Raw genomic sequence first — 13748 nt, forward strand, 5'->3', positions numbered from 1 at the left:
TGCAGTAGGGGTGATCCATGTGCCTGGATATGTGGGGAGTATGGTTAACATTTCCTGTTCCTATGATAAGGGTTACGAGTCTTATGAGAAGTACCTGTGTAAGAACAACTGTGGTGACAGTGATGTTCTTGTTACAACATTGGAATCATGGAAAAATAAATACAGGATCCATGATGACAAAACAGCACGAATCTTCACAACGACCATCTCTGATCTTCATTCTGCCGATGCTGGAAAATACTGGTGTGGAGTGACCAGAACTGGAAAAGATATCTACACTGAAGTCAAGCTTAAATTAGTACCAGGTAAATAATCACTCAGCTAATTTTAATCTGTCTGTCCGTCCTTGTCTGTCTGATCTTGTCTAATCTAATGTATAAGGACCTAATCCTTTTAATCAACAAATAATACATTAACATGTATTAACACATGTTAAAACACATTAACATAATACGTTAATGATACATTAACATTAAAATGATTTTAAATTTTATTAATTATATATGTATATATTATATGTGTATATATATATATATATATATATTTTATTATATTTATATTATATATTATTTGTAATAATTTTATATGTCACCTAACCACATGATGGTGAAAAAAAAGAGCAGCCTTGATCATTTATTTCTGCTGAAAATTATTGTGGTAATCTCAAGCTTGTGGGCGGTGAACTCTCAATAGACATCAATGCCTATCTGAAAGCACAAATGCATGTGAAGCAAGAAAAAACCCACAAGAACCTGAATATAAAAATGTCATGCTGCTCTTCTGCGACTCTAACATGTCATTTGACACTGTTTATATTTTTGACAGACAGCTGCTGTGACACTGTGACCAAAGTTCAAAGTTATGAGGGATACTCTGAGTCTGTCAGTTGTCCGTATGAGTCTCAGTACCAGAACAGCTTGAAGTACATCTGCAGAGGAAACCAGCCCTCCACATGTCTGCAGCAGGCACTGATCACCTCTGACACCAAACAAAATGCACGATTCACACTTGATGATGACAAAGTGTCAGGAACATTCACAGTGACCATTAACAGCTTGGTCAAAAGTGATTCAGGGTCATACCTCTGTGGTGTCCAAAGAAACTCGGACCTGGATGTTTTCTCTGCTGTTGAGCTGAAAGTCAAAGGTGAGAGGTCATAGTAATATCACTTTACACCAACTGAAAGACAGCCTACAGTACAGTTTTCTGCAAAACACTTTTTAGGAAAGCTGAATAGTTTGTGATTTCACAATTTTGTCTTTCCATCTGACAGAGTGGTGCTGTGTCAAGTCAACTCAAATAAATGGTACTGTAGGACATCCACTAATTTTTCAGTGTCTCTATCCTCCACAACATCGGGATAACAGGAAGTTTCTCTGTAAGGGAGACCATCGCAACAAATGCACAGACATGGTGACAAGTCAAAGTAGATTTGCAATAGAAGATAATGGTTCTTCCAGCTCTTTCTCAGTGACGATCACAAAGATACAAGCAGATGATACTGGGACATACTGGTGTGGGTCAGACTCTCAGTGGAGCCATGGAAACTACACCAGGATTCAGCTTTCAGTCGGTGAGACGAATACTTGTGCATGAAATAACATGGTTAGAGCTGTAAGTTACACCCTATTCTCAGACCATTGTGTCAGTGTGTCATGTCATTGTGTCATTTGTAGCGTGATGACTGATGACACTCGTGTAAAACTAGGACTACGGAAAACCTCATTTACTGCTGCTTACTTACACTTTTTTGGTGGCTTAAATATAGACACAGCCTCTTCCAGCCTCGCAGAAGTACCTCTGATTGTGTACTTAGTTCTCCAAGCTAAAAGCTAAAACATTATTATTATACATAAACATAATATTATTCTAACTAATTATTCTATTTTCTAATGAAATATTACCGAAAATGAAAATATATATATGATGATTCAATGATGATTCAATTCATTCAATTCTCGAATGAGAAAAACATGCACCTATAACAGGGTGTTTTACTGTTTAAATTAGTTAAAGTCTAACTTTAGCTCAGTGAATACTTTCAGAAAGACTTAACTGACTGCTAGAGTTCTACTCCTTCCTTTATTTTTTAAAAAAAGTTGCTAAGAGCCTTGTTTCTCCAACAGTCTTTCAGCAGCACACTGGCAATGGAGCTTCCACAGTGGAAACACCAGCACAAATTTCAGGTAAACTTATGAAGGGTACGGTATATACAGTATGCATCTTTTAGTCTATAGTGCTGTTGATCAGTGTTGTGAGATCAAATATTTTACCTCTCCATAAGCTATGGATACTTTTTGGAACTAGTTATAGTTTCATGGCAAAACAGAGTGTGTGCACCCGTGGCCAACAGCAAATATCAATAAAAAGAAACATTATCACAAAGGATAATGTTTGAGGATGTTTTTTTTACTGTTTCTGTTTTGGTTTCTGTTTTTCAGATGCAGGACAATATGTGGTTTACGCTGTGCCCGCCCTGCTGCTGGTACTTATATGTGTCCTTGTGCTTATAGTTTATAAGTGCAAATGTCAGAAAATAAAAGGTATATTCTGGATTCATAGACATGCACAAATTTCATGAAATGCACATGCGAAAAGAGCATAACCACGTTTTATGCTGTGTGTGTTCAGGTAATGAAGCTGTCGTGAACAGAAATACATCAAAGACAGGAGGTTTAGAGGAAGTAATGGGTGCAGCAGAAAATGGCGTAAGACAACAGCAGACAACAAGTCTCACTATACCACAACTAACTGATTTTATTCTTAGCTGTGTTCAATACAGTACTTTGCAAAAGACTTTCATGTAATTTTTTAAAAAGTTCTCAAGGCTTTCTGAAGGTCATTCAAAGTTTTTCTTTGGACATTGGTTCACACTCTCATTTTTGTTTGTTTTTTTCCAATAAAAATAAAAGTAATGTTCGAATCTCCACTTCTCCAAAGCTGTACAGCCTTACTATGTCCTCCTCCTCCTGCATATGAACTGAAATCAGCTGATAGTAGCACGAGTGAGCAGGAAGAGCATATAACTGAAGAACCTTTGTAATGCAAGTAACAACATAACTGTAACTGTAAGGGAATTACAAGGCGTCCCACATCATAAACATTTCATCGTTTATGAGTTTTTATAATTTAACAGAGCAGAATTATGTCAAACATCAGTTTGACACTAGATGAAAGCACTGCTACTGCTATGCACAGCTTCATGGAGCCTATAGCACGGCTTCAGTCTTGTCATGTGACAGTGTTGGCGTTTAGTAAAGGTCACAGATCACCAAAATTGCAATTCAAATTCTTTTAAGCAATTTCACTTGGAGAGCAAGAGGTTTGCAGGCATTGATAACTATGCCTTATAACCCTTACTGTTCTGAGCATGATATCACTGAGATCCCTGGAGAAAGATTCTACAAAACAGGAGTTTGAACTTAAGGATGAACATAAGCAATAATTTAGGATTTGATCAAAATATTAAACTTAAATGTCTGTGTGACCACAAAAAACATGTTTACATTTAACTCAAGAATTCAAACACTAATAATGTTCAACACTAATATAGGATCAAATAATTAAGTAATCACATTTAAAATCACCATAATTGCAACAGGTGTGACAGTGATTTGATGACAAAACTTGATGCTCATCTTGAAATTGTGGGGATTACAACTGATTTGAATTAGTTATCACAACAACAAGCACGGTTTAAGGAAGAAATAATCAGTTAAGATTTGAAAACATAAGAGAAAAAAGAGAAGTAGTCCCTTTGCTGGTTCTGCAGTTCGACAGTGTGAAATTAACCGCCGACTAAAAAAATTTATAGTAGTGGATTGTCTCATTGAGGTATTTGGGGGTAGCATGAAATGTTTTTGATGCAGACTCTGGTCCACAGGCTACACTTAAGAGAGCTGCAGCTTTATACTTTCTATGATGTTGAGCTGAGAACATGTGGGAAGCATCCAGTTTTAGACTTTTTAACTTCTTTTCACCCTAAAACTTCGGTAAACTATGGAATTTATCTGCAGCAATATTTGAAACATTATTTGCCTTTAGTGTTCTATCAGAATGTAATTGTTGGTCAAACATAATGTATTTTATACACATCTCTTATTATAATTCTTCATATTGTGAGTCTGGATAGATGTGGTTTTACTCATTAGTGGTGAAATCAGATCATAAGACAATCTTAGTTTGAAAGTGGTGCCAGAAAAAAATGTTGTTTTTTAATGTTTGCTTTATAAAATGTTTCCATAACACCATCATGTGTTTTCCATTGGTTTCTGAATAGATTTATGGAAACGATGAAGTTGTGAGGTATTCAGAGAAGCAGACCTCCAAGAGTGCCTGTAACGACTATCATGATGCAGGTGAAGATGAACCAGACTATGAAAACTGCACACAATCTGAAGAAATCTACTGTAATGAAGATTTCCATAAAGCCAATAGAAGATGAGACTAATTACATCTGTGCGTACATTCAAAAACAGATTCAAAGTGTTTTGTTCACCAGGGCTTGCACTTAATAAATGTTCCTTTGTTTTTCATTCTTTTGCTGTTTTCACTTCCTTAGCACACTAAACCTGTTCAGGTTAAGGTATTGCTTGCTGTTGACAGCATGATGTGGACTGTGCTTCTGAAACTGTGAGAAACCAACCAAAAATTAAATGTAATCATTGCTTTTTTCATTTTATGATACTTTTCCCCCCCATTGGTTTCAATTGAAGATTTCTGACACAAGCAGTTACTGGATTCAATTTTGCAGACAAAAGTAAACATTATTCATCAACATGTGTCACGTAACCATCTAATAGCAGCACAAATGTGGCAGGTTTCCCCCGTGGAGTGCTTCTATTAACCGACGTATATTTTTGGTAATGCTTGGTTTAATTTTGGTAGTACAACCACAGTACTAAGTGAGATAACCGCAGTATTGTATTGCTTAAATTTATGATGATGTATTTATATATTTTTTGTTTTTCTTATTCTTCTATGTAGGAAACTTTTTTTCTCACTTCTAGAGAGTTTGGTGCCACTTGAATGAAACCTTCAACTTTAATTTTCTTCTGAGGAGATTAAAAAAAACTCAACTTCCATCAAAAAGTCTCACTTTCATTGTCACTGGTTAGTGTGTCACAGTGACCCTGTGGTTACAGCACCAGTAATTTTACTGCAGTATTTTACAAGAGTGCAGTTTGCATCACTTGTTAATAGGTATAAAGATTGGATACAGGTATGTTTCTTGCAAAACTTTAATTCTTGCCTTTCATTTTATTGTAATTTTTAAAAATAAGTGCTATATTTAATATTATAACTTCTTTTTACTTTTCACTAATGATGTGGCACCAAATAATTGGTTATGGGCATAAAGTGAACAATTATGACGGTATTTGAAATGATTAGATTTGCTTTTCCAGGGGACCATTTTGGACTTTCCAGACAGACAGAAATAAAGACGACAGAAAAACATGACTGTTGTTCCTCTTTTGTGATGAATCTTTCTGTGAAAATTGGAAGTGACTGTAGTGGTAAGCATATTGCAAAGGAAACTTTTAAATATAAAAATAACAACACACTTCTCACGCTGGATCTGGATATGTCACCCAGTTGCTTAAAGAGAAAATCAGCTAAAGGTTTTCTATGAACAAATCTGTTTTAATTTGTGCTCATTGCATCACAATAGAAGGAAAATACAATTCCAAAGCACAATATGACAAGAGAACAGGGAACATTTAAGAAAATGTTGGCATACATGGGTGTTATCAGCTGCACTACCAAGCTTAAACCAAGAAGGATGATAGTTGCTCCATTAGCATTATCTGACAGAACTAGTTAGCTGCTTTACCAAATATATGGGGAGTTTTTAGAACTGTGACTGTAGAAATTCTTGGTTTACTGACCAAATTTAACTAAAAAACTTTTTTTGATAATTGTTCTAATAATTGACATTTCTTGTGAAATTAGACCAACTTTTCAAGGACCCAGCTTTTTAACCTCCTGAGACCTGAACTCTTTCATGCCATGCATTTTTAATTTTTCTTTGCTATTTGGGCTGATTGGGACCTGATGAAAGTAAAAACAAAGAATTACCTGATTTTTGGGGGGGGATTTTTGTTTCTGAGAAAAATGAGATCCACATATGAGGACATTCGTTTTAAATTTCAGTAGAACAGTGGTAGTATACTCTCCTCGTAAGTGGATATCATGCCCTTGTAGAGGTTAATTTGTATTTTGGTCTAGATAATCCAAAACGTGATGTCCGCATATGTGGACACCAGGTCCCAGGAGGCCCTTGGGCAAATTCAGCAGTTTTAGTTTTCTGGTTTGGCTACTGGTTGGATAAAGTAGCATTGTGGTGGTGTTAGTTTAAGTTCTAAGACTGTTGCTTCTGAACCATTAACATAATTAACAGAGAATAAAATGCATGTTTGCTGTGCTTCTTTTATGTGAATGCAACATTGATAGTAAGATATAAAACTCAAGGGGCCTGTTTATCGAGTGATTTTGGTTTCAGTTCTTTAAGCACAGTTTCCTAAATACACTTACAGTTAACAATTTCAGTGCAAAACCTAACTTTTACAGTGTTCTTTGTGTGAAGTCTGTGAATATTTCTTTCAACACTAGGAGGCATACGTCAGTTACAAATCTTAAAATGCCTCTAGAAGATGTCCAGTCACCTCTGTACTGATAGTCTGGCTCCACCCTGGCGTCCTTGTTGTGTGCGAGTCATTCCTGTCAAGTTTCTGTTTTGATTAACCAAAGCAAAGATGTGGATCCTTCAAAACTTGCTGTTCACCCTTTGTAGTAAGTCGTTTAAATAGCTACAGAAGAATAACAAATCTGTTATTGGGAATGTTATTATACATGATTTTCGACATGACAAAACAAATAATTATTACATTTTTATACTGTCTTTACTTTACAGTTGCTCTGAGGTGTGTGATCAGTGCAGTAGGGGTGATCCATGTGACTGGATATATGGGGAGTGAGGTTAAAGTTTCCTGCTTCTATGGCCAGGGTTATGAGTCTTATGAGAAGTATCTGTGTAAGAGCAACTGTGGTAACGGTGATGTTCTTATTACAACATCAGAATCAAGGAAAAACAAATATGTTATCCATGATGACAAAACAGCACGAATCTTCACAACGACCATCTTTGATCTTCGTTCTGTGGATGCTGGCAAATACTGGTGTGGGGTGAGCAAATTTGGAAAAGATATCTACACTGAAGTCGAGCTGAAATTAATGCCAGGTAAATACATTCTTCTCAAAATGTATTTTATAATGAAGTAAAATAATTAAGATGATGTTAAAGACAATCAAGTTTGTGTTTCCAGTGATTACAAGGTGACATAAAATGTAAATATAAGGTGTAAAGGATTATTTCCTTTATCTTTTTGACAGACAGCTGCTGTGACACTGATTAAATCACACAAACTCTGGGTCTCAGGCAATCTTGTTGCAGCAAGCTAAATATAAAACATCCTCTCTCTATTCTGTGGCTGTACAACATTTTCTGATTCTATTTATAATTTTGACAGACAGCTGCTGTGACAATATGACCAAGCTTGAAAGCTATGAGGGATATTCTGAGTCTATCAGTTGTCCGTACGAGTCTCAGTACCAGAACAATTTGAAGTACATGTGCAGAGGAAATCAGCGCTCCACATGTCGTCGGCAGGCACTAATCACCTCTCATAGCAGACAACATGGACGATTCAGACTCGATGATGACAAAATCTCAGGAAAATTCACAGTGACCATTAACAGTTTGACCAAAAGTGATTCAGGATCATACCTCTGTGGTGTCCAAAGAAACTCGGACCTGGATGTTTTCTCTGCTGTTGAGCTGGAAGTCAAAGGTGAGAGGTCATAGTTATATGTCATTAATTCAGCCAAAATGAAACACTGTTTTCTGTAAAAGTCTCTTTAATAAAGTTGAATGTGATTCTTAAATACTTGGAGGAAAGTACACAAAGATTCAGCTGTCAGTAGTTAAGTTGAACAGTTGTGTATATGACAGCAAAATTAATGTCTTTGTTTGCACCCAACTTGTTAACCATGGACTGCAGTTTTTAATTCAATTGTCTGACGTGATGAAATAGTACAGCAGCCAACTGGTTTCACACTAAATGCAAGAAATCTGCCAAAAATGGAACTGCTGAGAACACTGCGTACTAAGGCAGACACATCACTTCCCACAGTATGCATCCATGTTGATAGGGCCTCTTCTAGACTCTCAGTGATTGCATTTTTTTCACAGATTATAAAGTAGTTTTTGACTTTCTTTCATATAAAACTGATGATCAAAGTACTATTGACCTGCAAGTTCTTTAACAGCTTTTATATCTGTCTATCCACCCACCCATCTATAAATCGATCTTTATATAAGCATAACTAAGCATATCTTGCTTTATCCAACACAGCCCCTAACACATTTTTTAATAGTGTATTTAGTGCTAAAAGCTAACCCCAGGTGTTTATATAGGGGGTTATCATTTATACAATAGAAGACAAAAAGATATGCACTACCTTTTTTATACTTTCTATGTTATATATGTCATTTTTTCTCTTTATGCCAGTGAAATACTTTGAAATTTACATAGGCTATATGAAGCTTTATGAGTAACAGAAAGAGTGAGTGTCGGAGCCACAATCCACAATGAAACACAGAGCATCCGGGAAATCTTGAGACAAGCTGCTCCAAGAATGCCTCAGGAAGCCGAATACAGATGATGATGAGCCACAGAAAGAGGAACTGTCATGGATAACCAAACCACATGGGATGCACCATCAACAGATAGAGGAAGTGGCTGATATCAGGACATCCTACCAAAAAGGCTGGCTTAAAGGAAAACACAAGAGACTCTGAACAAGGAGCAGAAGACCACAACTAAGATAAATCAGAATCCCACCAGAGCACGACATCAAGAAGAAGGAGGACAAGATAACTGTGAAGTACCAGGGGCAGAAGGAACAAGTAGACCAGTGAAAGGAGGTAAAATCCAAAGTGATCCAGTGGTAATTGTACAACAGCTTCAAGCACAGCTTAATAAAGGTCGCAGCAAGTCTCAGTTTCATCTGTGAAAGGAAGACTTTGAGCTACAGGTTTGACAGGATGAGTTGCAACAAGAAAGCCATTGCTAAGAGTAAGACAAAGAGGCTTGTCTGGGCCATGAAACACCGCCATTGGACTACTGAATACTGGAAGGAGGTATTATGGACTGAGGAATCTAAATTAGAAATCTTCAGTTCATCGCGCAGGATTTTTGTATGCCGTCAAGAAGGCGAAAGGATGGTTCCACAATGTGAGAGGCACCCTGAACCAAAACTGCTAGCACAGCATTCTGCAGCACCATGCAATACCCTCTGGTATGCATCTATTTCAGAGTGCAATCAGACATTAAAGTGCATAATTATTTTATAAAAAACTGGAAAAATTGGGGTGTTCTAAAACTTCTAAAACTGAGCCGTAGTGTATATATAACATTTGTAATTTTTTTTCAGATGTTTTGGATGGGTTTGGAGCAGAGATAAGTGTCTGGTTTGAACAAATATGTGAATGAATTCGTCCCAACTTAAAGTTTTCTGTGATTATCTCTTTTTCAGACCATTCTCTATAAACTCTAGAGGTAGTGTTTTCCGACTGACCCGTCAGGCTCCAACAGTCATAAAATGTTCAACTGAGCACTGAGTTTCTGACATGTGATTGGCTTATTAGACTTATATCTTCATGAGCAGTTGAACAAGTGTGCCTTACAGAGAGGCTGACAAGTGCATATTGGTCTGTTGATGTGCTTCATGGTTACAATGTGGGTAATTCCCCTGGGATTAAACACAAGTAAAGTCAATGTGCTCGTAAGTGTCAAAACAGCTGTGTAAGCGTGCACCTGTGATCAACAGTTGTGCTGAAATGCCAGTAACTGAAAATGAACTTTCTATTCTGTTTTTAATAGGTTTCTATTTTTCAGAAGCGGTGCTCTACGCAGCCTACGCTGTTGTCCCTGTGGTTTTACTAATATGTGTCCTGGTTATTATTTATAAGTACAAATGTTACAATGTGAGAGGTATGCTATAGTTTATATTTACACACATATTCAGACTCTACACTCAAATGTGCATGCAGAAAGAGCTGAAAAATTTCTTAAACTGTATTTTCAGCAACTAAAGCTGTCATGAGCAGAAATACACCCAAAGCAGATGATGTGATAGATGCAGAAGAAGGTGGAGTAAGTCCAAAGCCTATATGTGTATAATACACACACACACACACACACACACACACACACACACACACACACACACACACACACACACACACACACACACACACACACGATTATTGATTAAACTGAGACATTGACCAGCTAACTGGTTATCAGTCTGCTTTGGTTTGGATTTAAACTTGTTATCTCAGGGACGCTTGTGGACAGAAGGAGTTTTTAAAACTAAAAATGATTTAGTGATGAAAAGAAATGTTATAGAGTGGTGTCGACTACTGTGATGTTTAGAACAGAAAAGTGAAAAATTTAAGAGAAGAGCTCACTCAGCTGGTTTTATGCTTCTTTAGTATAATGTGACATTAATTGGAAATTAATGGATTTTATAGTCGTGCTATGATGTGTGGAAGTCATCCAGTTTTAGAACTTGTAGCTACTTTAACCTCTTAAGACCCAAACTCTTCCACGACATGCATTGTTAATTTCTCCTTGATATTTGGGCATGTTGAGGCCCAATTAATGTAAAAACAAAGAATTACTACATTTTTTTAACCTTTTTTTTTTTAAGAAAAATAAGAGCCACATATGAGGATATTTTATTTTAAAATTTTGATAGAACAGTAGCAGTATAATGTCCTCGTAAGTAGAAATCAGGCCCATGTTGAGCAAAATTGAGTATTCTGGTCTAAATAACCCAAAATGTGATGTCCACATATGTGGACGCCAGGTCCTAGGAGGTTAAATCAGCTTCTGTGGTTCGGTCAGTATCTGTCATATGTAAAACATCTGCATTTAAAACATTTTTATTATATTTCTTGTAATAAAAGTTGTCACTACATATATTATATGAGCCTATGTATACTCATATACTGCAACCAGGGTCTCTGCAGCATATGTGGTTCCCTAGCCTCTAACTATCTTTGTTGATTCTTTAGATTTATGGAAATCAAGAATTTGTGGTGACCTTCAAACAGCAAAGCGCCTTGAACCACTTTGATGATCCAGGCGGAGATGAACCAGATTACGAAAACGTTACAACTGAAGAACGCTACTGCAATGAAAATTACCATAAAGCTCACAGAAGATAAATATGTACATATGTGCTTAAACTGTGGGTCTCAATTGTATGCAGATCCTGTTTGATTCATCCTTAACACGAGGTGCTCACCAAAGTACCGCTGTTGTTCAACATTGTCACTGTCTTACAAAGTCAAAGTCAAAGTCAACTTTATTTGTCAATTCTGCCACATGTACAGGACATACGGAGAATAGAAATTTCGTTACTCTCAAACCCTAGATGAAATAGCAAATGAACATTTAAATAAGAGAGTGATTAAAAAATGCAAATAAAATAATTAAAAAGTAAAAATTTAAATAAATAAATACAATACAAATTAACAAGAAAGCTATGCAATATACAATATACAATATTCAGGTAAGGGTAAATGACATTGAGTGTAAACCAGGCAGAGTAGTGCAAATAGGCAAATAGTGCAAATGGAGATTTAGTAATGTACGGTAAGAGATAGTATAACAACAAAGTCTTATGAGGTAATGGCAGTCCAATGCTCCACAAAGTGACTGGTAACTGGTGCAGGCCAGTGAGTGAGTCAGAGAGTGTGTGTGTGTGTGTGTGTGTGTGTGTGTGTGTGTGTGTGTGTGTGTGTGTGTGTGTGTGTGTGACAGAGTTCAGTGAGACCATAGAGGAGAAGAGGCAGAATCGGGAGGGAGTTAAGCTTCCTGACAGCCTGATGGATGAAGCTGTCCTTCAGTCTGCTGGTCCTGGCCTGGAGACTCCGCAGTCTCCTCCCTGACGGCAGCAGCTTGAAGAAGCTTTGCATTGGGTGCGTGGGATCAGCCGCTATGCAAAGGGCTTTTTTAGTGAGACGGGTGCTGTAAATGTCCTGGAGGGAGGGGAGAGAGACACCAATGATCCTCTCTGCAGCTCTCACTATGCGTTGGAGGGTTCTATGACAGGACGCATTGCAGGCTCCAAACCACACAGTGATGCAGCTCGACAGGATGCTCTCGATGGTGCCTCTGTAGAAAGTGTACATGATGGGGGCTGGTGCTCCTGCTCTTCTTAGTTTGCGGAGAAAAAAGAGACGCTGCTGTGATTTCTTGGCCAGTGCTGTGGTGTTGTACGTCCAGGAGAGATCCTCTGTGATGTGCACACCCAAGAACTTGGTGCTGCTCACTCTCTCCACAGACGCTCCGTCAATGGTCAGAGGAGCATGTTGGGTGTGCATTCTCCTGAAGTCCACAACAATCTCCTTCGTCTTCTCCACATTCAGAGAGAGATTGTTGTCAGCACACCACGTGGCCAGGCGTCTCACCTCACTTCTGTAGTCGGTCTCATCCCTGTTGCTAATGAGACCCACCACCGTTGTGTCGTCCGCAAACTTGATGAAGAGCAAAGAAAGTATTCAGCTCGTTCAGCAGGGGGATAGTGCTATCACAGGTCTGTGGTGGGGGCTTGTAATCTGTGATGGTCTGAATGCCCCGCCACAGGCTCCGTGAGTCTCTGCTGTCTTTGAAGTGATGAGATATTTTCCTGGAGTACTGTCTCTTAGCCTCTCTGATGCCACGGGAAAGGTTGGCCCTAGCTGTCCTCAGGCTCGCCTCGTCTCCATCTCTGAAGGCAACATCCGATCCCTACTTCATTAATATCATGAAAAACATCCTGTGAATATTTATAGATTAAATTACAGATAAAAGCAAACGGGCTGTGTCAGTCAGAGGGAACATGTTTTGCAGGTGGGTTTTACTGCTTCTCCTTAAAGTATAATGTACTGATAAGACTTCTGTATTTTAACTAAAATAGTGAATGAATACTTTTTTTTCAACCAAGCAAGTGTGAATATTTTTTTCACTGATGGACATCATGTCACGGTCCATGGTCCGCCTTTTTTATTTTGGGCTTCCTCATGGTTTTTACACTGTAGTGTGTTTTTCTCACTGTGTCTAGCTCCCTAGCCCTTTTGTATTTTCTGAGTCCAGTTTTAGGTTTTGTAATGTGGCTTCCCTGTGTTCTGTATTTCCTGTTTTACTTTGATAGTCCCTGTTCTGTGTGTAGTGTGTCTGGTTTTGCTCTCCCTTGTCTTGTCAGCCCTGATTTGACCCAGCTGTGTTTCCCTCCTGTCTCGTATCCCCTGATTGCTCCCTCTGTGTATTTTAGGACGGTGTTTCTCTGTGTCAGTGTTGCATCGTTAATGTCTGCTCACCCTCATTCCCCACTCTGTTTTCCGTCTGCCAATTTAGTTTAGTCACTTTACCAGTTTTGCTAGTTTTCAAAATTTGTTGAAGAAAACCGTCCATTGAGCAGTTTAAGAGTTTTCACTAAACCCATTTTCTGAAACTGGTCTCTGGGTAGGCATTTAAGCCGTACAACCATTTATGACTTTTAGTAAACTGAAAGTGAAATTAAAAAAAAAGGAAAAAGCAAAACTCTTTCAGTATTGCTGCTTAGTGTGTCACACTGAGCCCTCTGCTGGCACTGTTTCAGTGTAACACTGAATACAGTAATTATGCTGCAGTATT

General features: G+C 37.9%; 2 protein-coding genes across 2 annotated transcripts; both read left to right on the forward strand.

The window, feature by feature from the left end:
* Positions 1-5442, forward strand: LOC146708224 (polymeric immunoglobulin receptor-like). Its single transcript, XM_085460001.1, has 7 exons — positions 1-305; positions 826-1146; positions 1274-1573; positions 2127-2186; positions 2442-2543; positions 2632-2708; positions 4280-5442. The coding sequence occupies exons 1-7, from the start codon at positions 41-43 to the stop codon at positions 4442-4444; spliced, it is 1290 nt and encodes a 429-aa protein (XP_085316127.1). The 5' UTR covers positions 1-40; the 3' UTR covers positions 4445-5442.
* A 1277-nt stretch (positions 5443-6719) lies between these two features.
* On the forward strand, positions 6720-11296 carry LOC146708225 (polymeric immunoglobulin receptor-like). The gene is made up of 6 exons (XM_085460008.1): positions 6720-6792; positions 6914-7240; positions 7530-7850; positions 9960-10055; positions 10150-10217; positions 11144-11296. Exons 1-6 carry the CDS (start codon positions 6756-6758, stop codon positions 11294-11296), a joined length of 1002 nt encoding a protein of 333 aa, XP_085316134.1. The 5' UTR covers positions 6720-6755.
* Positions 11297-13748: the final 2452 nt, after the last annotated feature.

Source organism: Copadichromis virginalis, linkage group LG6, assembly GCF_057382275.1.
Source record: "Copadichromis virginalis isolate Kocher_CV1m ecotype Utaka linkage group LG6, C_Virginalis_male_GT1.1, whole genome shotgun sequence".
NCBI classification, from domain to species: domain Eukaryota; kingdom Metazoa; phylum Chordata; class Actinopteri; order Cichliformes; family Cichlidae; genus Copadichromis; species Copadichromis virginalis.

What these genes read in the sequence shown, in the direction of transcription:
- LOC146708224 (XM_085460001.1), top strand. Translation starts at nt 41, where the DNA reads ATGGTTAACATTTCCTGTTCCTATGATAAGGGTTACGAGTCTTATGAG. An exon ending in CAAGCTTAAATTAGTACCAG is followed by an intron (nt 306 to 825) that starts GTAAATAATCAC and finishes TATTTTTGACAG; the next exon opens with ACAGCTGCTGTGACACTGTG. An exon ending in CAGGATTCAGCTTTCAGTCG is followed by an intron (nt 1,574 to 2,126) that starts GTGAGACGAATA and finishes TTTCTCCAACAG; the next exon opens with TCTTTCAGCAGCACACTGGC.
- LOC146708225 (XM_085460008.1), top strand. Translation starts at nt 6,756, where the DNA reads ATGTGGATCCTTCAAAACTTGCTGTTCACCCTTTGTA. An exon ending in CGAGCTGAAATTAATGCCAG is followed by an intron (nt 7,241 to 7,529) that starts GTAAATACATTC and finishes TAATTTTGACAG; the next exon opens with ACAGCTGCTGTGACAATATG. An exon ending in TAGATGCAGAAGAAGGTGGA is followed by an intron (nt 10,218 to 11,143) that starts GTAAGTCCAAAG and finishes TTGATTCTTTAG; the next exon opens with ATTTATGGAAATCAAGAATT.